Source organism: Boleophthalmus pectinirostris, unplaced genomic scaffold, assembly GCF_026225935.1.
Source record: "Boleophthalmus pectinirostris isolate CB_2022bp ecotype Guang Dong unplaced genomic scaffold, ASM2622593v1 HiC_scaffold_20, whole genome shotgun sequence".
Lineage (NCBI taxonomy): Eukaryota > Metazoa > Chordata > Actinopteri > Gobiiformes > Gobiidae > Boleophthalmus > Boleophthalmus pectinirostris.
The window spans coordinates 26203381-26230563 of NW_026571153.1; the positions used below are offsets into that span (position 1 = coordinate 26203381).

General features: G+C 37.4%; 1 protein-coding gene across 1 annotated transcript; it reads left to right on the plus strand.

Moving 5' to 3' along the window:
- The first annotated feature begins 2689 nt into the window (after positions 1-2689).
- Positions 2690-21598, plus strand: txk (TXK tyrosine kinase). Its single transcript, XM_020917750.2, has 16 exons — positions 2690-2924; positions 11326-11374; positions 13225-13312; positions 15350-15478; positions 15949-16013; positions 17415-17474; positions 17547-17601; positions 18531-18610; positions 18821-18945; positions 19302-19376; positions 19543-19714; positions 20002-20218; positions 20434-20498; positions 20714-20832; positions 21063-21220; positions 21363-21598. The coding sequence occupies exons 1-16, from the start codon at positions 2912-2914 to the stop codon at positions 21444-21446; spliced, it is 1554 nt and encodes a 517-aa protein (XP_020773409.2). The 5' UTR covers positions 2690-2911; the 3' UTR covers positions 21447-21598.
- Positions 21599-27183: the final 5585 nt, after the last annotated feature.

The window sequence follows — 27183 nt, forward strand, 5'->3', positions numbered from 1 at the left end:
AATATAGTAATAGCAAGACATAGGCAGAACATGCAAACTCCAACTCCAAAGAAAAAGTCTGGTGGAATTGAACCGGCAACCTTCTGGTAATGAGGCAGGTAGGCTAACCACATTCAAGGGGCTGTATTTTAAATGAGAGAATATTGGTAGAATCTTCTACATAAGCATACATGATCGTTATTGAACTTAAATGTGAACTGTTTTACTTTTCTTGTCTGGGGTTCTCTGTCTCCTTGTCTCCATGAAGATGTTATGTTATTGTCTGGAATGTTCCATAGTATGGCATTAAACTGGTCTATCCTGCATGTACTCCTTTATATGCGGTTTCATTGCTCAATAATACCTTGCATTGTTATTCTGTACGATGTCGCCTCTCCACAGATCTGACCTTTAGCTTGGCCTGGTGGCATCATCTGCTTGACTGCATGGAGATACTGTAGGGAGGTTTAATAACGCCATGCTGTGGAACATTCTTTCAATGTTTCTCTTAGAACCTGTTTTAATGCATTGTTTCTGGTGACTACATTTAAAGGTATTGTCTGGAGCAGGTGGTGACAGCGGTTGCTCCTAACACACTCCCGGCCCCATGGAGAGGACGCCCATTCTAGAATCCAGGTAGAGGCTTTGGGTGGTGTATGTTTGGGGGTGCTGGCATTTGACGGCATGTGTGGTAATCAGTGTATTCTCAATTCTCTCAAATTGTACCAATTTCTTTAAAGTCCTTAGGGATTCTCTCGCAAAGTCTGATTCCATAGTTCCTTTTATCTGTAGAGTTGGTGTAGTTGCTCTAGTGTGTGTATTTATTGGCTAAAAAGTAAACTGTGGACCACTACTTCACGTCTTGTCTGGATTTTTTAACCTTTCTCACTGAACCCCAACCCGTCACATGCTGAATAAGTCAAATTTGACTGATAAAATGCCTTTTACTATTGTGCATGTATCATTTTGATGCCTAACTTTGTGCTCTAATAAATGGATAATGGTTTATGTTTTGTAGGCATCTAACTGTATGCAGTGTTGGGGAGTAACGGATTACACGTACCGGCGTTATGTAATCAGAGTACAAATTATGAGTAACTGTATTCAGTTACAGTTACTGTTTCAATGAGAGGTACTTGGATTACAGTTACTTTTGTTGAAATAAATGGATTACATGGTGGTATTTTCCTGTTTTCACATTTTGGGCTAAACCAGGACTAAACCAGGAATAAACCAGGACTAAACCAGGTCTAATACCAGGACTAAAACCAGGACTAAACCAGGTCTAATACCAGGACTAAAACCAGGACTAAACCAGGTCTAATACCAGGACTAAAACCAGGACTAAACCAGGACTAAACCAGGTCTAAACCGGGACTAAAACCAGGACTAGGGATTTCTCTATTTTATTATTTTTATTTTTTATTTAGATTAAATTTTATTATTATTTATTTTTTTATATGGTTAAGTAAAGACTAAGATTTTTTTTGTCTTTAAACAGACAAAACATCTTATGTTAAGATCCTAGTCTTTGCTACTTTACAGCAAACATTTACCTGTTCATGGAGTCTTAGGTTCAACAGCCAATTTGAAAAGAACAAGCAAGAATTTTCAGGATGTGGTTGCTACATTCATGTAGTTTTAAAAAGCATGACAATATCAAGTAATCCAAAGTATTCAGATTACGTTACTCACTTTAAGTAATTTAATGGATTATGTTACAAACTACATTTTGGTGTATGTAATCTGTAATCTGTAGGGAAATACATTTTAAAAGCAACCTTCCCAACACTGACTGTATTTCATCTAAGGTTGCTGTTACTCTTTTATATAATACATTTCTTGTGACTGCTAAAGGTTTCTGACATTTTTGTTTTGTGATGGTAGCTCACCGGAAGAAAAAGGTTGGAGAAGACTGGCATACATGTCCGGGCACTTACTTTAAAACTGCTGCAGTTCGGAGCCATGCACCGATTTCTTCGATGCACAAATCTTTCCTGTTAAAATATGGTCAACAGAAAGTTCCAGCCACCGTGATCCATGGCTACACACTCAGCAGGTGAGTGTGCTCCTGCCATATAGACCACACCACACATCGCAGTGTCGTGCACAGGAATAAAGTGTGTGCACGTAGACACACACAGGAGAAACTATAGAAAACCCACGTATTGCTCCTACAGGTCGTTTTCAAGTTAAAAGCTCCTTTTACCTTTAGTTCAGTAGAGATTTGCAATTCTAGGTCTGAAATCATCCAAATGATTCTAGAGAAGGTGTATGGGGTTTAAAAAACACAGTGGAGCACTTCCTGTATTACCACATGACATCACAAGTTGGAATGGAGTGTGTTCTGTTTGAGTGAAGAACTCAGCCTAACTGTGCAGAGTTTGCGTGTTAAACATGTGTGAATGAAATAAAACACAACTCCAGGTGTGTTTGTGTTGAGGAAAAAACATTCTAACACAAATCAGAACTCAGAGTAATATGGGCCCTTTAAGACAAAAAAAAAAAAGTATGTTATTTCTCTGAAACCTTTCTCTTTTTCAGCGGATGTTGTGGTTTTGTTCACGTCATTTCCTTCAAATTTTTCTTCCAACTACATAACACCAACCCACTCATTTTTTACACTTTTTTTTAAACAATTTTATCAGTATATCATCAGAATATTAGCATGTTCCAAAAATATCCATCTATCTATATCCACCATTGTAACCTACGTGCATTTTTGAGCTGGATATGAGTTTGTGTGTGTTCTTGCGTGGTATGTACGCCCCTCTTCACTTCCTCCTCCCACCTGTGGCTTTTTATTCTACTCCTTGTTAGGTGTAAATCAATTGTTTCATTTGAGTTGTTACCATGAAAGGTTCAGACCAGAGCAAATGAAGCAAAACACAAGAGAAGAAGACAGAGTTTTGAGCCCGACTCGAGACCGAAGATGATACATTCAAGTGGGTAACGCAGTGTTTTTATATTGAAAATCTGCAATGTTGTGTTTGGATTATTGGTTTTGACCTCATTTTGATCTGATTTTGACATAGTTTTGTCAAAATTTAGACCTGCATTAGTCCAAGTTTAGTACCCGGTTTAGACCAAGTTTAATCTGCATTTAGACCTGGTTTAGTCCTCGTTACGTTTTGGTTTCTTCAGACCTGGTTTATTTCTAGTACAGTATCCGGTTTAATCCAAGTTTAATCTGCATTTAGACCTGGTTTAGTCCTCGTTACGTTTCGGTTTCTTCAGACCTGGTTTATTTCTAGTACAGTATCCGGTTTAATCCAAGTTTAATCTACATTTAGATCTGGTTTTGACCCTGTTTTGTCAAAATTTAGACCTGGTTTAGTCCAAGTTTAGTACCCGGTTTAGTCCAAGGTTAATCTCTATTTAGACCTGGTTTAGTCCAAGTTTAGTACCTGGTTTAGTACAAAATTTAAACTCTATTTAGACCTGATTTAGTCCAAGTTTAGTACCCGGTTTTGTACAAATTTAATCTCTTAAAGGGATAGTTCTGATTTTTTGACATAAATCTGTGTGGCATCCCCGTCATCAGTGTTGTGCATCCACACCGACTTTACCCCCGAAAGCGTCCGGTGAGCCGAGATACTGGCCCGTTTTGGTGCTGAGGAAAGTAGTTCGCCAAGTTGTGTGGGGACTGTATACTAAAGCGTTTTTCTTCTCAAAGCAATATTTGTTCAAAAGAGTGATACATTTGCATCACAAAACCATCGTCGCCAAAAAAGTCAGATCTCATAATCGCTTGGCGCTATTTTCTCTCCGTACATACCACTGCGCCAGGTGACAGCCTGGCACTTCTTCGTTCTTACCTGGTTTGGTTTCCACATTGAAGCCAAAGGCAAGAAGCCAAAGTTTCCTCAGCGCAAAGTCCGTGACAGGAAAACAGTGAAATGTGCGTGGAGATTTAGCCAGATTTTTGTTGTTACAGCCTCTATAATCAAGAGTTTGCACCATTTTTTAGATATATTCATATGTATCTTATACAAGCTTATATACTTCTGGCTCTAGCTCTCTCGTTAGCTCTCTCGCGTGGCGGCGGTCTGCGCATGTAAACACTGCCGAACAACTGAAGAAAGTGATGGATCCGTGCGCAGCTGTCACCTGGCGGCCGCGCGCAGTGGTACGTACGGAGAGAAAATAGCGCCAAGCGATTATGAGACTTATCTGACTTTTTTGGCGACGATGGTTTTTGTGATGCAAATGTATCACTCTTTTGAACAACATATTGCTTTGAGAAGAAAAACGCTTTAGTATACAGTCCCCACACAACTTGGCGAACTACTTTCCTCAGCACCAAAACGGGCCAGTATCTCGGCTCACCGGACGCTTTCGGGGGTAAGTCGGTGTGGATGCACAACACTGATGACGGGGATGACATACAGATTTATGTCAAAAAATCCGAAACTATCCCTTTAGTCCTAGTTTAGTCCTCTAGTTCCCCTGGCATTTAGACCTGGTTTAATCCAAGTTTAATAACCGGTTTAGTCCAAATTTAATATGCATTTAGACCTGGTTTAGTTCTACTTTACTTTTAGTTTATTCAGGCCTGGTTCAGTCCTAGTTACAACCTGTTTGGACCTGATTTAGACCTGGTTTAAACCTAGTTTTGAGCTTTAGTCCTGGTATAGATTAGGTTTTGTCCACGTCTGGTTTGGAGTTACACTTTTCTTGTCAGATTCTGTTTAGTCCTGGTCCAGATATAAATCTGGTTTACTTCACATTTAATCCTAGTTTAGTTTTGATTTATTTAGACCTGGTTTGGTCCTGATTTTGGCCAGATTTCAACTTGGTTAAATCTGCCTTAGTCCATGTTTAGACCTGGTTTGCTGGTATTCACTAATAGTAGTAGTAGTAGTAGTAGTAGTAGTAGTAGTAGTAGTAGCAATAGTACTAGTAATGCTAGTAGCCGTTGTAGTAGCAGCAGTAGTAGTTGTATTTGCAGTTTTTTGTAGTCTTTTGTAGCCTCACTGCTTCTGCTTTTTGTCTTCGAAGAAACTAAAATGTGTAAAATTCTAACATTGTGCAAGTTTGATTCAGTAATCCACTTCTCCAAATCTGTTTTACAACCTGGTTTCACTCTAGATCAGAGCTTCTGTAGAGGCTCATAATGTAACACACCTAAACCTGTATTTACTTGTTTCCTGAACGATTTTAAAGGCTCATTTGATTCTCACATCACGTTTAATTAAAACTGCATTTATATTTATGCAAACGCTCCATCAAAAAAAAAAAAGAAAAGAAAAAACTTGATTATAACAAAACTAAACCGGGACTACAACGACGGAACTAAACCAGGACTAAACCAATTCTACACGAGGACTAAGTCAGGCCCAAAACAGGACTAGATGTTTAGTCCAGCTCTGAAAATGCTAGTTTCATAGTAGTTACATTATCCTGTGGTGTTCCATGTAGCTCCTCTGTATTTTTAAAGTCCATTCACCTCCACTAGACTCATTTTAAACATTAGTGCTCCAACAGCCTTCATTACGCAGCAACTTTTGTGATATAGAAACCACTGTTTTTAGGTTCCAGTTCCTTCTTTATCATCTGTGAAATTACATCATAAGAGTCCCAACTGTACTGGAACATTTACTTTTTTTTTCTATTTCTATACTAAGGAATAAAGTATACCAAAATCTCTTCTTATGCAACAGAATGTAATTTAATTTTCAACAAAAAATAATTATAGTTTCTTTAAAGGTCCTATATTACACAAACTTGACTCCTGTGAGCATGTTTGTGTTGTTTTTTTCACCCACACATGTTTGAGTAACTCTTTATTATTAGTCTGTCTACATCTCCAAACATCAGAATGCTCTGTTGCACCTTGTGATGTCATGAAGCTGTAGTTTTGTAGTAGTAGTAGTAGTAGTAGTAATTAGCAGTAGGTAGTAGTTAGTAGTAATAGTAATAGTTAGTAGTAGTAGTGGTAGTAGTAGTAGTTAGTAGTAGTAGTAGTAGTAGTAGTAGTAGTAGTAGTAGTAGTAGTAGTAGTAGTAGTAGTAGTAGTAGTAGTAGTAGTAGTAGTAGTAGTAGTAGTAGTAGTAGTGGTAGTAGTAGTAGTTAGTAGTAGTAATAGTAGTTAGTAGTAGTAATAGCAATAGTAGTAGTTAGTAGTAGTAGTTAGTAGTAGTAGTAGTAGTAGTAATAGTAGTAGTATTAATAGTAATAGTAGTTAGTAGTAGTAATAGTAATAGTAGTAGTAATAGTAGTAGTAGTGGTGGTAGTAGTTAGCAGTAGTAGTAATAGCAATAGTAGTAGTAATAGGAATAGTAGTAGTTAGCAGTAGGTAGTAGTAGTAGTAATAGTAGTAGTTAGTAGTAGTAGTTAGTAGTAATAATAGTAGGTAGTAGTAGTAGTGGTATTAGTACTAGTTAGTAGTAGTAATAGTAGTTAGTAGTAGTAATAGCAATAGTAGTAGTAATAATAATAGTAGTAATTAGTAGTAGTAGTTAGTACTAGTAATAGTAGTAGTATTAATAGTAGTAGTAGTAGTAATAGTAGTAGTAGTAGTAATAGTAATAGTAGTAGTAGTAATAGTAATAGTAGTAGTAGTAGTAGTAGTTGTTCTTGTTGTTTTTCTTGTTCTTGTTGTTGTTTGTTTTGAAGTTAACAGATACTTTTACCTTTGTTTCAGTAGAGGTGGGTAAATCCAGAGTTGAAATCATCCAAATGATTCTAGTGAGGGTGTATGGAGTTTAAAAACACAGTGGAGCACCACCAAGATGGAACAGAGTGTTTGTTTGTTTGAGAGAAAAACTCGGCTTAAATATACAGTGTGTTGTGTGTTAAACATGTGTGAATGAAACAAAACACAACTCCAGGTCTGTTTGTGATGAGGAAACAACATTATAAGAATGAATTATTTATGGAACAAAACCATTCTGCACCGGAGCACTGTAACACTTTGTAATTGTGTTTTTTATGTGTTTATTGTGTATAATGTGGATGAATTAAGTGGGAAATGTGGGACCAGCCTCTCAAATCTGCAAAACAAATTTACCTAGGGGTACGAATAAAGCAACCTAACCTAACCTTATAACAGATCAGAGGAAAAAAAAAGATCATACAAAAGAGTATAAAACTATGAAATCAAATCAAATGTTTCTTTAAGCTTACAAATTTACATTTCTTTCAAGATATTGTGCTAATATTTTAGAGACAGTATTATCATAGGAGAGTAGATTAAGTAACAGTAGCCTTGCTAGTTTACAGGAAGTCGGTTTACCACAGACCACCTGTACTTCTGCAAAGCTTCATGGGAGACTGACTCAGACAGACAGAGGAAATGTCCTTTAAAGCCTCATCATACTTTCATTATTCAGTATAGGATAAAAGGAGGTGGTGTTGTGGGTTAAACATTTGCACATAAACCAGATGGTCACCAGTTTGAATCTCACCTAAGGATACTGCAAAGTATTGTGGCTGGTTATAAATGGGAGGGCATCTGGATTAAAAGCTGTAATCATTTTGAAAACCTTTAAATGTTGTGGAAAGTATAGTAAAGATAAGTATTACTGTTAATTCAAAGTAATAATATTAAATTAAAGGCTCACTGCGTAGCTTTTCTACTTAAGGGTATATGCCACCTGCTTGTCTCCATGGAGATGTTATTACTTAGTCTCGAATGTTTCACAGTATGGCATTACATTACTTGGTTGATCTTTATGGAAACAAGTGGAACCACTGGGCAAAGTTAAAAGTCAGATCTCTGGAGAGGCGACCCCACTCATAGTAAGAGTCTACGGGGTATTAACTAAAACACATAACATATTTAGATCACCATGTAACCTTTTCTTTTTTTTGAAAATGCTACATTCACAGAAAACAATGTATTAACACACAGTGGCAAAGATAGCAATTTTGGGGCCCTAGGCGAACTTGAGTTTGGGGGCCCTCACTATAATGCACCATTTTATTTACTGTCAGTTTTTCTCCATTGTTCTTCTATTTATTTGAATTATGGTGGATTGGAAACTTGTCTTATTAGTTAGATAGCCGACTAACCAGAAGGGAGAGTAGTTTTATTTTTTTGCTGGTACATTACATTTTGGTTTACATTCATTACATATGATTTACGAAATTATTATTTTTCTTATGATTATTGTTTAAAACTAAATTTAATGTCATATTGAGAGAAAATCAAATGAGGCCTCGGTCTTTAGTGGCACTGAGGACAAGTGGTCGGGGGCCCCTCCAGGTTTGGGGGCCCTAAGCAGCCGCCTACTCTTGCCTAATGGTAGCGCCACCTCTGTTAACATGTTTTAATTTAGTTTCTTGAGTCCCTCCTCTTTTTGCTCTCTGTGCTAAGTCACTCCCCTTCAGAGCACTATCACAAAACAATCTGCTAATGAAACTACTGCACATCGCATCAGGTTTGTCAACTTGCTGTGTACAGTTTTGTATCATGTTTTTGTATATTTATGAAGAATTGTTGTGTGGGAGCATGGGTGATTTAGGCTTGGGGGTGGAGCCTTGCACAGAATCTTACAGTTAACCTTAAGGAGGGTTTGAATAGGACCCAGGAGAGATCACTAACTCAAACATATGGATGACATCTAAAACCTCTTCAGGCATGTTTTTGATGAGAAAACAACATTATAACATGGGAAAAAGCTTTAAAAAAAAAAAAAAAAAAAAGTCAATTTTGCATAATACCCCCTCTTTCAAGTGCCTAGGACAGTGTAGACTACTCATTTGACTAAAACACAGTTAAGATCATTATATTTAAGATTTTATCAAACATTTAGAGCCATTTTTTAGGTTTCAAATTTTGCTTCCTAGTTGGAAGGCATGACATCCCTGTTGCTGTTACCTAGCAACCATATAGTACACTGGACCAAAACACCTCTAATGTACACAGAGATTAATATTTGACAAATAAAAATATCAGAAAACAAGCTCAATTTTTTTGAAATAATGTTTAAAATATCGGGTAAAAAACTGTTTCTTATATGTAAATTGTGTCAGATTTCTGGACAGAATTCTCCCAGTGTGATGTTTTCAGTATGGGGCTCTCTAAAATATAACTCTTTTTTCTGTAATGTTGTATATATTTTTCAACTTGCTTCCTATTTCTCAAATTGCATCCTGATCTGTGTAAAACATTTACAACAGTTATTATCCCACCAAATTAAGTAGAAATTAGAAAATTGAGAATTGTCAAAACCTGCCTGCCATATGCATTTTTAAGTTTTTTTTTTGTTTGTTTTTTTTTTTAAGCAATCTGTCAGCTGTAAGATAAATTTTATGTCATACTGTGCAACATTCCTGGCAAAGCAATAACATCTCCATTCCTGGTACAGTAAAGTTCCACAGAGCGTCTTTAGGTCACAGTATCACAGACTGCTGCAGCTGAACCTTTGCCCAGACGTGGTGACATCTCAACAGGAAGCACAAAGCATTCTGGGACGGCTAATAAAACGAGAGGTTTTACTGTGTTAAAGGAAACTACACTTCCTGAACAGACAACTCATTCAAACCCACACAATCGACCAAAAATACTAGAATCCAAACTGAAAATCTACAAATATAGAACACTGTAAAAATCAAAGTTAAAATGACTAAAATTAAGAACATTTTATTTTATTTGAGTAGATTATTTTAAAGGTGCATTGTGTAACTTTTTGGTTGAAGGTGTGTCACCTGCTTGTTTCTAGTCATTGCTCTGCCTGGAATGTTCCACAGTATAACAGGAAACAGTTCTATTTTACATTTATTCAATTACAGGTAGTTTTATAGCTCAAAAATACCTAGAGAAACAGGCATTCTGTTGCCTCTCCACGGATCTGACCTGTAACTTGATCTGGTTTGGTCTCCGTGAAGATAGAAAGGTTTAATGCCATACTGTGAACCAGTCCAGACAAAACAAGAATTTGACAGAAATTGAGAAATTTACTGAGAACCTAATAAAATTTTCTTGAAGGGACAGTCCGAAATTTTGGACATAGAACTTCTCCTGGTGAGCCAGAGTGTTGGAGACGTGTGGAGACACTTTTTGAAATATTCCATCCAGTCCTTGTATTTGCAGAGATCGCTGGTGCTAGGCTAGTGCATGTCAATGGCCATAGTTCTCCTGCCACTAAAAACAGTCTTACCCACTCCACAAAACACCTGAAGAAAATCTATTATTACACCAGACTGTCCATGTGATTGTCTGTGTTGATAGAAAAATGTTTGAAATAAAACTAACTTGCATCTCATGAATCGTTGCATGTTGAGGGATTATTTTCTCAGCACCAGCGGAATTTTACTTTGCTGGTAAGATAGGTGCTAGGTGATATCAGTCTACCGCTGCTAAGCTTTCTATTAGGAAGTATAACTTGCTGCTGCTGCTCAAACATAAATCCTTGAAATACAAGGTTGGTTTTACTTCTAAAATGATTCTATCAACACAGACATTCACATCAACAGTCTGGTGTAATAACAGATTTGCTTCGGGTGTTTTGTGGAGTGGGTAAGACTGTTTTTAGCAACAGGCTAACTATGGCCATTGACATGCACTAGCCTAGCACCAGCGACCTGTGCAAATACAAGGACTGGATGGAATATTTAAAAAAGTGTCTCTACATGTCTCCAACACTCTGGCTCACTAGGAAATGAGGCTCTATGTCCAAATCCAGACTGTCCCTTGAATTCAACTCATCTTAACTTGGCTACATTTGAGTTTTTGCAGTGAACCAGCAATTGCTTTTAGCCTCATTTACACTGCTTAAAATCCTTCCTGCATTTTTACATAGTCAGAAATAAGGACTGAATTAATTTGACTTGTTTCTTATATTTACATTTTTATTTTAAACTGTGATTTTTTTAGAGAGGGTATTATGCAAAATCAAGTTTATAACATTGTTCCCTCATCTAAAACATGTCTGAAGAAGGACCAGAAGGTTTTAGATGTCATCCATGCATGTTTGAGTAATTTAGCAATCTCTCCGGGCGCTATTCAAACCCTCCTTACGTTTACCTGTAAGATTCTATACAAGGCTCCGCCCACAAGCCTAAGTCACTTATGCTCCCATACGGCAAATAAATATACAAAAACATGACTCAAAACTGTACATAGCAACTTGCAGTAGTTTCATTAGTGGGACGCACACTGATTGTGTTGTTATAGCGCTCTGAAGGGGGAGTGACACAACGCGGGGAGCAAAGGAAACATGTCAATACATAGTTTTTGGCAAATATAAAATTTTTAAAACACTAAAAGGAAACATGGTGATCTAAATATGTTATGTGTTATACCCCATAGAAGTGAAATACTCCTCTTTAACAATGAATCATTATTTATTTCATTAATTATTAGTTTTAATGTATTCTTTTTTTTTTTTTTTCTTTCAGATCGGTCAGTGATGTCTGTCTTCTGCTGCTGCTGCGTTGTTCATACAAGGTAATAACCAAAACCACTTCCTTTCTCAGTTATCGGTGGTTTTCAGATTCGAGAAGGAGAATGGGAGCAGATCTAAGAACCAGATTTCCCAATAGACCTTTTACACAGCGGTTGGAAATCCCACGTTGTAGGGTTGTGGCACTTCTGGTTAATGGTTTTACGACGGCAAAATGTCTGCGGAAATGTCTCGCATATTCTCAACCAGCTTAATAAATCTGCATCTCAACATCATCAACCAGCAAGATGGACACAGGATAAACATTCTATCGTGAAGAATTTATCCACAACTATCAAGATAAGAAAGATGAAAGCTTAAAGATGTAAACAACTACTAGCATTTGTGAACTGCTGAGCAAAACTAATGTTATGGTCATGAATAAAACATAAGTAACTTGTTCACTCAGACTGATCCGAGAATTAAAATAAAAAAGCAATTTCATGATGTAGATATTAGCATAGATAGATAGATTTGTGAAGTTTGGGTGCAAGACATGTAATCTGTGAACATCTCCAGCATAAATAAATAAATTCTTCGTGGAAAAATCACGGCCCTCATGAAAAAAGTCTATTGCTGTGTTTCAGATGACATCAGAGCAGTCTATCAGCCATGATTATTAATACAAATGGGAGGGCAGCTAAAATTCTTAAAATGCAAAGTTATGCTGTAATACAGTGAGTTCTTGAGTTTAGTTAATAATTGAAAATACCAGGTTCAACATTCGAGAATTTACCTTTTGTATATTTGATGGTAAAGTACAACGTGATCAATAGGAAAAAAGGACTTTCCCCCCCATCAGAGAGAGACATAATCATATTCTAACCTGAAAACTACTATTAATATATTCTTTTGTACTTTGCCCTGAGAACATTTAAAAGTGGAACCTGACTATTTCTATTAGTGACTACACCCAAGAACTCACTGTATTACAACAGAAAGCTGCATTTTAATAATAATTTCAGCTGCCCCCATCTGTATTGAATCATATTGGCCTGTAGAATGTTGTAATGTAATCTGAAACCCAGCAATAGACCGCCACAGTATTTTAAATGAGCACCTTTTGGCAAATTCTTATTATAAAATCACCATGTGACAAAATCACACCACTGTGAGTGTCCTGTATTATCTGCATCTCAGAGTAAAACTTGTCATCAAATCAATTCAATCACTTCATTCATCTCTATGGGGTAGAGATGGGACAAGATCTCGTATTACAAGACCTCACAAGACAAAATGAGGAAAATGATCTCATGACATGTTTTTCCTCATATTTTTACATTTGCCATGGGAAAAAAAGGGTAGCTTTGCTGAGTTACTCCTCTTGAGAAGTTGTAATACCAAAAAGCAGTGCTACAGTGACACTGTAAAACTGTTAGATTAAATACATAACATGTTTTATTATTTATTAATATTGTATCAAAATCTCATCTCGTCTCATTCTTGTGAGCCAATTCTCATACCATGGCTCGTCTTGTAGAAATTGTGTCTAACCCTAAACCTAATAAAAAACCATAGAGAGTAGCAGAGTTTCATAATAAAGGTACATACATAAAATCAGCCGTAACATCCATTAGGGGTGAGACGAGACACAATTTTCACAAAAGGAGACATACCACGAGATCAGATCTGCGAGAACGAGACATGTCGAGATTTTGACCTAATTTGTAATAAATGAGTAGTGCAATCCATTTCACAATTTTGGCTTCACTTCTTGTGAAAGACAGGAAGAACTACTTTCTGTTTTCACAGGTACCCCAACTTTAAGAGAAAAAAAAAAAGAAAAGATCTTTGTATCTGGGTTTAAAATCTATGCAAATAAATAAAAACTGAATCATTCTGTTGTTGTTTTTAGAGAGTACAGTACAAGCATGAACCTGGAAGGAAGTCCCTCTCTGTGTTTCCAGAGGAGGAACTATCCTGGACATGCACGACGGGCTCAGGTCAGTCTTGAAATCATTTATGAAACTTATGAAAGTATGAGTGTGTGTGAATGGGGGAGTAGTTCCTTGTTGTAAAGCGCTTTGAGTGCCTTGAAGGTGGAAAAGTGCTGTATAAAAATTTACCAATCCAAAAACATTCATTTTGTCTTCTTATGTACATTAACATCTTGGGTTCTTTTTAAACACAATTCAGTAGGAGGTGCAACAAGGTAAATACATCTCCTACTGAATTATCATTAAAGGTCCTATATTATGCAAAATGGTCTGTTCTGAGCTTTTAGTCGTGTTCTAATGTTGTTACCTCCTCATAAACATATCCAGAGTTGTGTTTTGTTTCATTCACACATGTTTGAGTAACACTACAATATTAGTCTGTCTACATCTCCAAAGCTCAAAATGCTCTGATCCACCTTGTGATGTCATGAAGCAGTAGTTTTCAAGTAACAGTTGCAGTAGTAGTAGTAATAGCAGTAGTAGTAGTAGTTTTATTAGTAGTTGTAGTAGTAGTTGTAGTAGTAGTAGTAGTAGCAGTAGCAGTATTAGTAGTAGTAGTATTAGTATAAGTAGTAGTTGTAGTTATTGTTGTTGTTGTACTTGTAGTAGTTGTAGTAGTAGGAGTAGTAGTAGTAGGAGGAGTAGGAGTAGCAGTAGTAGTAGCAGTAGGAGTAGTAGTAGGAGTAGTAGTTGTTGATGTTATTGTTGTTGTTGTTGTGGTTATTGTTGTAGAAGTATTGGGAGTAGCAGTAGTGTCGTAGGAGTAGTAGTAGTAGTTGGAGGAGGAGAAGTAGTAGTAGTAGTAGTAGAAGTAGAAGTAGTTATTTCATGTTAATGCGATATAAATTACTTCATATACTTGATGACTTCAGTGTGTATTTACAGTGTAGAAAGTCATACACAGAAAGAAAGAAAAACATTGAATGAGAGGTGTGTCCACACTTTTGACTGCTATTGTATGCTCATAAAATATATAATGTAAGGTTTCATTTTTAAAAAGTTGAATTTAAATAATCAAAAGTAAAAATAATCACTGACTGATCAAATAATTGTTAGTTTTGGGATTTGGACATTGTAATTGTGTGGTTGTTGGATCCTAACAGTGGAAAACGGCTCGAGAAATTTGTTTGCGAACTTCATAACTGCAAAAGGGAATCAGATGTGTGTGACTGCAAACCTCTGTTCAAACTGTTTCCCTTCCCAGCGGAATTGAAAAATAGTGAAAGGTGAAGGCCATGGGCAATATTGATACACAGGAAAGATGAAAAAGGAAACCTTTGACTGCCTAAATCATCCTGAGTTTGCAGCGAACATTTTGTATGTGGAGCACCATCAAAGCAAAACCCCGATCCCTCGTTCCATTTGGTTACGAATTTAAAAAGTCAACACCAAAGCGAAAGGCATCAACTGTTTACCAAGAAACACCTTCCACTGCAAAGCGACCAAGATGTGATGTTGCTGTAAAACCACAAGAACAAGAAGTCTGAGCTCAGTCTGTTTGTCTTCTGTAACTCTCACTTAACAAACAGGATCCCGCTTTGATGGTGCTCCACATACAAAATGTTTGCTGCAAACTCGGGATGATTTAGGCAGTCAGAGGTTTCCTTTTTCGTCCTTCCTGTGGATCAATACTGCCCATCGCCTTCACCTTTCACTATTTTTCAATTCCGTTGAGAAGGGAAACAGTTTGAACAGAGGTTTGCAGTCACACACATCTGATTCCCTTTTGTATTTATGGAGATTGCAAACAAGTTTCTCGAGCCGTTTTCCACTGTTAGAACATCCAACAACCACACAATTACGATGTCTGAATCCCAAAACTAAAATATGACAATATCAGAACCAGAAACAAAAGTGATATGGTTCAAAAGACTAGAAAACACTGACTTTGTCAATAGACGCATCCCACTGGGAAAACAAACATGGCAGTTTGATGCTCACTTTTTCGGAAAATCCTTCCCAGTATGAATTGTGCATTGACCGGAAGTCTGAAATTCTTGATGCATCTATTGGCTTCTGCACTGACTCATACCATGTGTTCAGATGGACAAGTCGAGGAAGAAGCTGCCCATGCCTCCTCCAGAAGGGGACGACACTGAAGGCCATGGGCTCAGGGTCGTGGCTATGTACGACTTCACCGCCAAAGAAGACACAGACCTCACTATCAAACAGGTGATTGAATTATTAGTGAAAATAATATAAACATACAGTATTTCCAACCAGGTCCTGTATTGAACACAACTCTTATGTAACTTCTCCTCATTTAAATCATGGAGTTGTGATTTGTTTCATTGCACACAATTTCCAGGAGGGGGAGCTGAGACTCTGAAATTATACCCTGCAGCTGAACATTAACATTCCTTAGGTGTGTGATGCTAACTGTAAGCACTGCTCCGTCTGAAGCTCTGTTACTCAAAGACTTTATTCTGAGTTTTATTTTAACACACTCTGACCAGAAATAGTTGATTTAGCTGGAACTGCAGCAGGTGAGCTGATTTGTGCTGTTAAACAAGTCCCCCCCCCCCCCCCCCCCCCCCCCCAGCATAATGTCCCTGCAAAGTCTAGACTCATTCTGATTAAATACATTCACATCTGTCATGTCTACTTGCCCTGGTTTCATTCGAGTCCTGTTTTTCCTTCAGGGAGAGGAGTACTTCATTTTACACAAACAGGACCAGCTGTGGTGGAGAGCTCAGGACAAGCACGGGTTTGTACAGTCACTGCAAAATCAACTTTTTTTTTTTTTTTTTTCATGTTTTTATCCATGTTATAGCCGTTTCTTTCTCATTTACCTTCTCAGAGTTGTATTTGGTGTGAGCTTCTTTGAGTAATCTTTTATTTTCAAGACACCATTTTGCAGATCAACCACACGCTCACTGCTCTGTACTTCATTTTACAATTTTATTTCCTTAATCTGTGGCAGATATTAAGTTTGATACAAAAAAAAAAAAAAAAAAAAACTCTTTTACTCACTATTTGTGCATTGGCGATCTCCTCAGTTTCACTTTCGTGTCACCATCTGAAATCAAAAAAATGGTTTAAAATTGTTTGTGTCTGAAAATGACAAGTGAATACTGGTGATTAGATGATATGGTTTGTGAAAGACAGGAAGTTATTTTTAGTGAACTACTTTGTCTTTTCATGTCTTAAAAACCAGGTACCCCAACTTTAAGAGTAAAATAAATGAAAAAAATATGAATAGATCTTTGAATCTGGGTTTAAAATCTATGTAAATCAGAGGTGTCCAAACTTTTTTCATCAAGGGCCACATATCTAAACACAGATGAAGCAGAGGGCCGATCAAGGGCCGTAGACTGATGCTCAGTACAGGGAATAATTGAAATATGTGCATGTTTAACACGTTAGAATGAGGCATCAGTCTTTATTTATGCTAAGATCCTTAAAACCACACACTAAATATTAAATATGAGCTTTATCAAGGTAGATTTTCAAAAAAGTTGCAATAAAAAACTATTTTTTAATTGATGCAAGTTAATTTGGCCCAATTCACCTGGAAGTCTGAGGGCCAAGAAAAATTTGTCTGAGGGCTGCATTTGGCCCCCGGGCCATAGTTTGGACATGCCTGATGTAAATAAATAAAAAACTGAATTGTTCTGTTGTTTTGGTTTTCTTATCTTATTTTGAAGTATCACAGACGCCAATTCTTCCAGTCTTAAGAATGTTTTTGAAGGATTATGAAAATATTAAAGGTGCATTTTGTAACTTTTTGGTTGGAGGACCTTCACCTGCTTGTTTCCAAGGATATGTCATTGCTCTGCCTGGAATGTTCCACAGTATGACATTAAACAGCTCTACTTTATATTTATTCAATTACATGTGGTTTTATAGCTCAAAAATACTTAGAAAAACATGCCTTGTGACAGGGATGCCTCTCCACAGATCTGACCTGTAACTTGACCTGGTTTGGTCTCCTTGAAGATAGAAAGGTTTAATGCCATACTGTGAAACATTCCAGACAAAGCAACAACATCTCCATCAAGAAAAGTATTTGACAGACCCTCCACCAGAAAAGTTAAACACTGCACCTTTGAACAATGATTAACCTGCTAATATTGTTGTTGTTGTTTTTTTTTTTTTTTGTATTCAGAAACAAAGGCTTCATTCCGAGTAACTACGTGACAGAGAAAAACAACATTGAGGCCAATGCGTAAGTGCCACATACTTACTTTTTATTTCTATTTCAGATAGTTATAATTTAAACTCATCTTATTTCTTTCAGATGGTATTGTAAAAACATCAACAGGACTGAAGCCGAGCAGCTCCTCAGACAAGAGGTACCACCGGCTTTTCAAACTTTTAAAATGTGTCAATTAAAGGTGCATTGTGTAGCTTTTTTGTTGAAGAGGCCGTCAAATGCTTTTCTCCATGGAGATGTTATTACTTTGTCTGGAATGTTTCACAGTATGGCATTAAACCTTTCTATATGCACGGAGACCAAACCAGACCAAGTTACAGGTCAGATCTGCAGAGAGGTGACCCCACTCACAGTCAGAATGGCTGGTATTTCTATGTATTTTTAAGCTATAAAACCACCTGAAATTGAATAATAAGTAATGTCATACTGTGGAACATTCCAGGCAGAGCAATAACATATCCACAGAAACAAGCAGGTGACAAACCTCCAACCAAAATGTTACCTAGTGCATCTTTTTATTCACAAGTTGCTTACATGAATTTGGAAGCAACTTTTCAAATAATTCTGTTTAACTTTAATTTTATATCAGTTCGGTTTAATTAAATAGTTACTGAGCCTGAATCATTCTTAAACTATTATTACTGCCATCGGTACACGCCCACTGCTCTGTACTTACTTTGTTTTCCAGTTTTATTTTCTTAATCGGTGATACGAGTTTGTTTCAACAGTGTTGTCTAATCATTTTGGTACAAATGAAAAATGCTTGTTAGTGTCAGTGTGCGGCTATCCAACAGAAGAGCTGACTCTTTGTTGTGATGATGTTTATGGCGATGTCAGCTCCCATTGGGCACCACAGTTTTCTAACATGATTCTGTTATGTGATTTAAAATGTGCAAATTGTAACAGAATGATCCATGGGTGTCATAGGTTATATAACAGACACAAGCACAATAGATCTTCTTTTAAGCAAATGAATGTAGCTATCACAAAGTGGTAATAAAGCTTGTCTCCAATAAAACAACAGACATTTCACTGACTAAAAAACTAAACAGTCCTTTCATATTTCAGGGAAAAGAGGGCGGGTTTGTGGTCCGAGAGTCGAGCCAAAGAGGAGTCTACACCGTGTCTGTCTACAGTAAAACTTTAGGGTAAGAAATCACAAAAACTATGACGCTTTGATTTCAGAAGGGTGTGATATTGGTAAAAAGCAGGAAGAAAATGAATAAGAAGGTCACCAGATCACACAAGGGAATGTTGATGACTTATCAGTATTTGTTTGCAGAGGACATAATGCCTAATTGTAGCCTGTGACACTTCCTTATGGGTACTCATTCAAATGTGTTCTAATGTTTTTTCAGGGAGAGTGGAGGAGTGAAGCATTATCAGATCAAACTCAGTGACACGGGACAGTTTTATTTGGCTGAAAAACACACGTTTGACTCCATTCCAGAAGTAATCCACTACCACGAACACAACGCAGCAGGTACCACTTACAGACATTATAATAATGTCTATGCATAATCCATATTTAAAGGTGCATTGTGTAAATTTAGTCTCCATGGAGATGTTATTCCTTTGGCCAGAGCCACAAGTGTTTCTATTGCTCAAAGTGTATTCATTGCATTCTTTGTATGGAGTTGCCTCTCCATAGATCTAGAAGCTGTCTATGTATCTGTCTACCCATCTGTTTGTCTGTCTATTTATCTAAAGTAATAACATCCCCATGGACACAAGCAAGTAGCTGACCCTTTACCACAAAAGTTCCAAAGTACACCTTTAAAACTATCGCTACACATAATATTCTGTTGTATATTGAATGTGTATATTGTGTGTGTGTAGGTCTGGTGACTCGGCTGCGTTACGCTCTGGGGCCGATGGGGAGGTGTGTCCCGGCCACTGCAGGGTTCAGCTCAGGTAAAAAAAAGGTTTTTGTATTCTTACTGTGTAATTTCACATCTAATTAACTACATTTAAGCAACAGCCTTCTGGGCTGCACTTCCAGGCACTCCCTAAGGATGGCGCTGTCAAGCCTATTGTCTTTGTGTTACTGTGTCTAAATATTGTTGTTGTTGTTTTGCAGAGAAGTGGGAGATTAGCCCAAGTGAGCTGACCTTCATGAAGGAGTTGGGCTGTGGGCAGTTTGGGCAGGTGCGACTGGGCAAATGGAGAGCTCAGCACAAAGTGGCCATCAAAACCATCAGAGAAGGAGCCATGTACGAGGAGGACTTCATCGAGGAGGCCAAGGTCATGATGTGAGTACTACTACTACTACTACTGCTAATATTACTGCTACTGCTACTACTACTACTACTACTACAACTACTGGTGTGAGATCCTATCATTGTATTCAGAGGCTGTGCGTCTGTCTCCGAAGAGCACAGCAGTGTTACTGAGTTCATATCTGAGGCCACAGCCGCCCTCGGGTGAACTTGTGCCGTTCGTCTCTGAACATTCTCAGTCCCATTTGGTGATAGTGACCTACAGGCTAACAGAGCTAATGTAGTGCACTGATTTAACAAACTTCTCGATGATTTCCCAGGAGGCTTTGCCACCCACGGCTGGTGCAGTTATATGGCGTGTGTCTGCAGCAGCGCCCCCTGCTGATTGTGGCTGAGTTTATGGAGAATGGATGTCTGCTGAACTTCCTACGTCAGAGGGGCGGAGCTCTGAATGAGGCGTGGCTTCTGTCCATGTGTCAGGACGTGTGTGAGGGCATGGAGTATTTAGAGAGGAACTGCTTCATCCACAGAGACCTGGTGAGACTAACACTGTGTAACTGTTACACACTAACACTATGAGTGTAAAAGCACAGAGACACTATGAACACTGTGAATGTGGGACGTACTGTCTATGTTTGCGTATTCTCCCTGTGAGAGGGTTTTTCTGATACTCTGGTTTCATAGTCCTGGATCATATCTCTCTATGTATCTATGCATTCTCTATGCATTTTTAAACAGTTTTTCTTTTTCAGGCGGCAAGGAACTGCTTGGTGAACGAACACAATGTGGTGAAAGTCAGTGATTTTGGGATGGCAAGGTACAGATACAATTACATGCTTCAGCCAGAGGGGGGCAGTAATGAACCATAATTTGAACAACATGTTGACTAAAATCTGAACTGCTAAACCAATACAAGAATTTTATCAGCTTTTACACAGAATCAAACCCCATGGACTTTTATTGAATCTGTGAGCCCTCTGAGCCGCTTTATCCTTCCCCTGTCTACCTCTCACTGTGTCCTTCTGTTTTCAGGTATGTGTTGGATAATCAGTACACCAGCTCCAGTGGGTCCAAGTTCCCGGTGAAGTGGTCTCCTCCAGAGGTTCTCCACTACAGTAAATACAGCAGCAAGTCAGATGTGTGGTCGTTCGGTGAGCTCCACAATATTTATGTAAAAACACTGTAAATGAGGTTAAAACAATTTCCTGGAGGTAATTTAAGTGACAATGTTTTAAAGGTAGAATGAGTGTGTAGTGACAGTATATGGACTTGTGTTAGCAGTCAGTACCCCGTAGAAGTAAAATACCCCCTCTTTAAGTCAACATTATATTTCTTAGAGTTTATTCTATTTTAATTCTTTCTTTCTCCCTGTCGTGTGCAGGAGTGGTGATGTGGGAGATCTACTCTGTGGGCCGGACCCCTTTTGACAACCGCTCAAACTCGGAGGTGGTCGATGATATCACAAGAGGAATCCGACTGTACAGACCGCACAAAGCCTCACACGCGCTCTACAAAGTCATGTACATGTGCTGGCACAACGTACGCTTTAATGAACACTCTCTATGAATGAATATGATATATTACTATTCCCCACTTTTTTTTAGATTTATTTGTAAAGTGCACTTTCTTCCAATGTGAGATTCATGATTTTAATGTTTGGTTTTCTTTTTGTATGTTACAGAAACCCCTGGAGCGGCCATCTTTCGCTGAGCTGCTGGAGGAGATCAAAAAACTGTCAGAAAATCAGGACGTAGTAGTAGTATGAAATCCACAACTATAATCAAAACTGTAAATAATGTGTATTTATAGTGTAAATACTTTATCTTTTTTATGTGACTATTGTTTTAAAGTTTTGTGTACAGTCTATTTTAATTGATTAATTTATAATAAAGCATGCAATATTGATTTTCTCATGTAGTAACTGTATTTTGTCACTAGATGGAGACAGTTCAAGCTAAATAGAGTGGCAGAATACTATTATGTCATTTATTGACTGCTTTTTAATTCTACAGTCTCTTAAAACTCACATTAAGAAGACAAGGGTTAGGGTTAGGGTTAGGGTTACCCTCAAGATAAATAGAGCTGCAAAATACTGTTTAGTCACTTTAATTCTGCTTATCAGGACTTAATTAATATGAAATCCACAACAATGGTCAAAACTGTAAACAAAGTTTATTTAGTACTAGTGTAAAAACAATTCAACTATTCAAATTTTGTGAGTAGTCTTAACCTTAATTCAGGCATGTCCAAACTATGGCCTGTGGGTCAAACGCGGCCCTCAGACAAACTTTTCTTGGCCCTCAAGCTTCCAGGTGAATTAGCTCAAATTAACTTGCATCAATAGAAATTAACTTTTTACTCCAAATTTTTTGAAAATCTACCTTGATAAAGCTATTATTTAATATTTAGTGTGTTAAGACTGGAAGAATTGGCCTCTGTGATACTTCAAAATAAGATAAGAAAACCAAAACAACAGAACAATTCAGTTTTTTATTTATTTACATCAGGCATGTCCAAACTATGGCCCGGGGGCCAAATGCAGCCCTCAGACAAATTTTTCTTGGCCCTCAGACTTCCAGGTGAATTGGGCCAAATTACCTTGCATCAATTAAAAAATATTTTTTTACTGCAACGTTTTTGAAAATCTACCTTGATAAAGCTCATATTTAATATTTAGTGTGTGGTTTTAAGGATCTTAGCATGAATAAAGACTGATGGCACTTTATAACGTATTAAACATGCATATATTTCAGTTATTCACTGTATTGCGCACCAGTCTACAGCCCTCAATCGGCTCTCTGCTTCATCTGTGTTTAGATATGTGGCCCTTGATGAAAAAAAGTTTGGACACCCCTGCCTTAATTGATTAATTTATAATAAATCATGCAATATTGAGTTTATCATGTAATAACTGCATTTTGTCACTAGATGGCGACAGTTCAAGCTAAATAGAGTGGCAGAATACTATTATGTCATTTATTGACTGCTTTTTAATTCTACAGTCTCTTAAAACTCACATTAAGAAGACATTTTTCCAAGATATTTCTGAGCAATACAATTACATTTACATAAAGGAAGTATGCAGCCTATGCACTTACAGTCTTAAATAGTTACTTACTACATTCACAACTGAACCAATGTAGATAGTTTGTCTCATTCTCAGTATATGGACATATCAGGCCTCATGTGAAAGCTCAGAACCCCCAGAATTCCCTCAATGAGCTGCGGAGGCTGCACAAGCACTGGGGTTTTGGTAGTGACCATCCAGATCAGAGAGAGACATTTTAGGTTTAAACACACTGGATTTCAGCATTCAGCTCATTCTGCTTTCTGATTGGAGAGTATAATCGTCATGAGAACTAAAACAACAAATCAGAACAAAAATGTGACAATTATGCCCAATGTTTTAATGTTCTCTAATGTTCCAATAGATGCATCAAGAATTTTGGACTTCCGGTCATTGCACAATGCATACTGGGAAGGATTTTCCAAAGAAGTGAGCATCAAACCGCCATGTTTGTTTTCCCATTGGGATGTGTCTATTGACAAAGCCAGTCTTTTCAAGACTTTTGAACCATATCACTTTTGTTTCTGGTTCTGATGTTGTTATATTTTAGTTTTGGGATTTGGACATCATAATTGTGTGGTTGTTGGATCCTAACAACGGAAAACGGCTCAAGAATTTTTTTGCGAACTTCATAAATGCAAAAGGGAATCAGATCTGTGTGACCTCTGTTCAAACTGTTTCGCTTCTCAACGGAATTGAAAAATAGTGAAAAAATAATGGAAAAATAGGCAAAAGTGATGGGAAGTATTGATCCACAGGAAGGACAAAAAAGGAAACCTTTGACTGCCTTAATCATCCCAAGTTTGCAGTGAACATTTTGTAGCAAACAAATTTCTCGAGCCATTTTCCAGTGTTAGGATCCAACAACAAACACAATTACGAAGTCCTAATCTCAAAACTAAAATATGACAATATTAGAACCAGAAACAAAAGTGATATGGTTCAAAAGACTAGAAAAGACTGGCTTTGTCAATTGACGCATCCCACAGGGAAAACAAACATCGTGGTTTGATGCTCACTTTTTCGGAAAATCCTTCCCAGTATGCATTGCTCAATGACCGGAAGTCTGAAATTCTTGATGCATCTATTAAGAATAAATGAACATTGCAGTTGCTTTCAGTAAAAGCTATATTTGATTTAAACATGATTTGACTTACATTGTTTCCATAGACTGTATAAAGAAGTGGACTAAGAGAGAATGACGTCACTCATAGTGTTCAGCTCCAGACAAATGAAGCTCATCGAGGCTGGCAGTTATAGGGGTGAATTTGGAGCCGATAGGAATTGATTTACTTTTATTTATTTATTTATTTATTTACGGACAAAATAGTAAAATAAAAACACAAAAATGTATATTATAAGACCAAAATGATGAGCCTCACAGCAGCAGTTAAAGAGTTTTTCAATACGAAGTGAACTGTAGCCAGAGTAAATGGAGCCGTTGTAGTGCCCTTATGCTCAGTTGCTATTTGGAACATGGCAGCTAGAGGGTTAGCTATGTCCATTTTTATATACAGTCTATGGTTGGAACATAAACAGGCTCCATGGAGACTCCAACAGAAAAAGTTCCATAGTATCACTTTCTCTGTTGTCAGCTGGTTTATGTTCATAGCTTTACAGCCATCTCTCCATCACTGTTTTAATCCCTTCTTACTCTCTCCCCTTTGAGCCAAAAACTTCAAGCATGACGTCACTAATCTGAATATTTCCCATGATGCCGAGGGGCTTAATCCAGTCCGGCCATGGCAGCACCAGAGGAGAGAGAGGAGCTGTTTAAGAGGGAGAAACAACATGGATTTGGATCAAATTTTATGATGAATTTTGAATTTTTTAGAAAATTATGTCACAGTTTTTTTTGATACTGTATTTTCAGACACGCTCACTGCTGATGATGTAAAAATGAAGATGCTAATTGGATTTTAATAGATTTTTTACACAGAATTTTCTGACAATTATTCTACATTTTGATCAACAGTCTATTACTTAAATTTTTTGGTACTCGGGTTAAAAAATTTGTTTATTTTTTGTGTTTTTTTTTATTAGTAAGGAACAGATGTAACGCATGATTTTTAATTTTGTACTTTATTACTTAATCAGAACTTTTGACATTTTAAAATAAATATAAGAAGAATGGACGCGTGATTTTGTTATTTTTTTCATTATCAGTGCATTGAAACGTTGGTAGCTTTTATTTATTTATTTATTTTATTTTTTTTAAGTTGAGTTAAAAAATGCATCGAGTGTTGGAGGCCTGCACTGGGCTCTTCTCTTCACCTGAAGACAACAGCGCCCCCAATGGACAGGTAAGGAACTGCAGAACTGCACAAAATATTCAATCATGATTCCTTTTACAGAAAAAATGCATTTTTTGAACAATAAAACACCCGCAATTGAATAAATGCATTTTAAATACCCTGTGAATCATTCCAAACAAAGCAATAACATCACTGGAAAAGGTACGCAATGCACCTTTAAAGGAACTATGGATCTGTGCCCCCTGATACGAGGCAGATCAAGTCATGTTCAAACCAAATCTAGCTTCTGATAACAACTGTAATATTGATTTATTCTTAATTACAAAAACATTGGACAAGACAGACAAGTAGTTTATGTTATAATTTTGTGGTTTGGTTCTCCAGTCAGAAAGTAGAATGAGCTGAATACTGAAATCCAGTTGGTTTAAATCTAAAATGCCTCTTTCTGACCTGAATGATCACTACCTGTCCATATACTGAGTCTGCCTGTCCATATACTGAGAATAAGACAAACTTAGATGTGTCCTCTATGCTGCAGGTTAAGGCTCTGGCAACACAGGTTTAGTTGTGATTGTAATTCTTTAAAACAAGTGGTCAGATTACATACAGTTCTATTCAAGTCTCTCTGTGTGTGTGTGTGTGTGTGTGTGTGTGTGTGCTCAATAATAGCTAAAACCAGCTCTGATTTGGCCTCAAAATGGTGATTTCTTGAGAGAGCCACAAACTTTTGAAACCAGACACTTCTCAATATCCTGTGTGTCTGTGGCTTCTGTGTCTCTGAACATAAGTACATGTATATACGTATTTAGTGCTCAAAACGTTTAGTGAGCGAGATGATGTCCTCCCAGCTCAAGGTAATGTGTGAATTTAGGTACTTTAGTTTATCTTAGTTTATTATTTATTAGTTTATTATTTACACATAAGTGCAAATTATGGATCTACTTTTGTTAAGGTGCACTATGTAACATTTCTGTCTCCATAGATATGTTGTTGGTTTACTTGGAATGTTCCACAGTAAGGCATTAAAGCAGGCCTATCATGCAAAATAACATCGCCAAGGAGTTACAATGTGAATTTTTCTCAAAACAGCACAGGTTATAGGAAGCCATGAGTACTTAAACCTTTAGGACTGTTGCCATGGTGATTACCAGTGGAAAAACAAAATATCATATCTTTTGAATGGGGAAAAAGTCCTCAAAATGGCGCCTATAACAGGAAGCTGAAGCCCATGAGTTTGTTGTAAAGCAAAGTTGTATGAGAATGAGTTTACTGAGATTTGGGTCAGTAATCCTCTGGTGTTTTTATCATCGCCATGGGAACACACTAGTGGTAAATAAAGTGGATACAGGACATGTTTTGTAATTACAGTAAATCCAAAGCAATAGCCACAATAGTAGTAGTAGTAGTCATGGCCAGGCTAAGTCTAGTAGAGATAGTATTATATTTATTTTAACAGCAACATCAGCAGCTCTAATCAGTAGTAGTGGTAGTAGTAGCCTAGTAGTAGTATCAACTTCTGTAGCAGCAGCAGCAGAAGGAGAAGTAGTAGTAGTTTTTGCTGTAGTAAAAGTAGTTGACCACAATTTGTATTAATCGACAAAACATTTCATTTAGATATGGGACAACAGTAGAAAGGAGAAGTGAATGAGTGAGTGACTGAGCTGAAGATTTGGTATTTTTTGCTCTTGATCTGTGCAGATTAAACTCATGATTCACAAGTTTAATCTGTCTTTATATAAATACATCATTTCCTAGTACTTTTTCCTGCATAAATAGTAGTTTTTTTCTAGAGCTCCCCCTGCAGGTGTAGTCTGGTGAGTGCAGTTTGGGACAGAAACACGTGATAGTTTTGAGAGCTTTTGCCACGTCCCCTTTTTAGTCAACTATCAATATATTCTCCACAGCAGCGGAGGGGTTGGTTGCTCTTGTGGCTACCTGGCTCACACACTGAGCAGTTTCTGATTTGTTTTTTGAGCTCAGTTTTTAACCGGATTATAACCAACTAAGAAATGCAGCATGTGCAGGTCAAAGGACACAAATAAGAGACTGTTGGATTGGGTGAAATCAGCTGTTTGTTTTTCCCGTATCCATGGAGACCGTGCATGAGGCTAGATAAGGAGCTTCCTGTGGACTTTTGAGATGCTTTTTATGCCAAAGGTGGCAGCAAAAGTGGCAGAAGA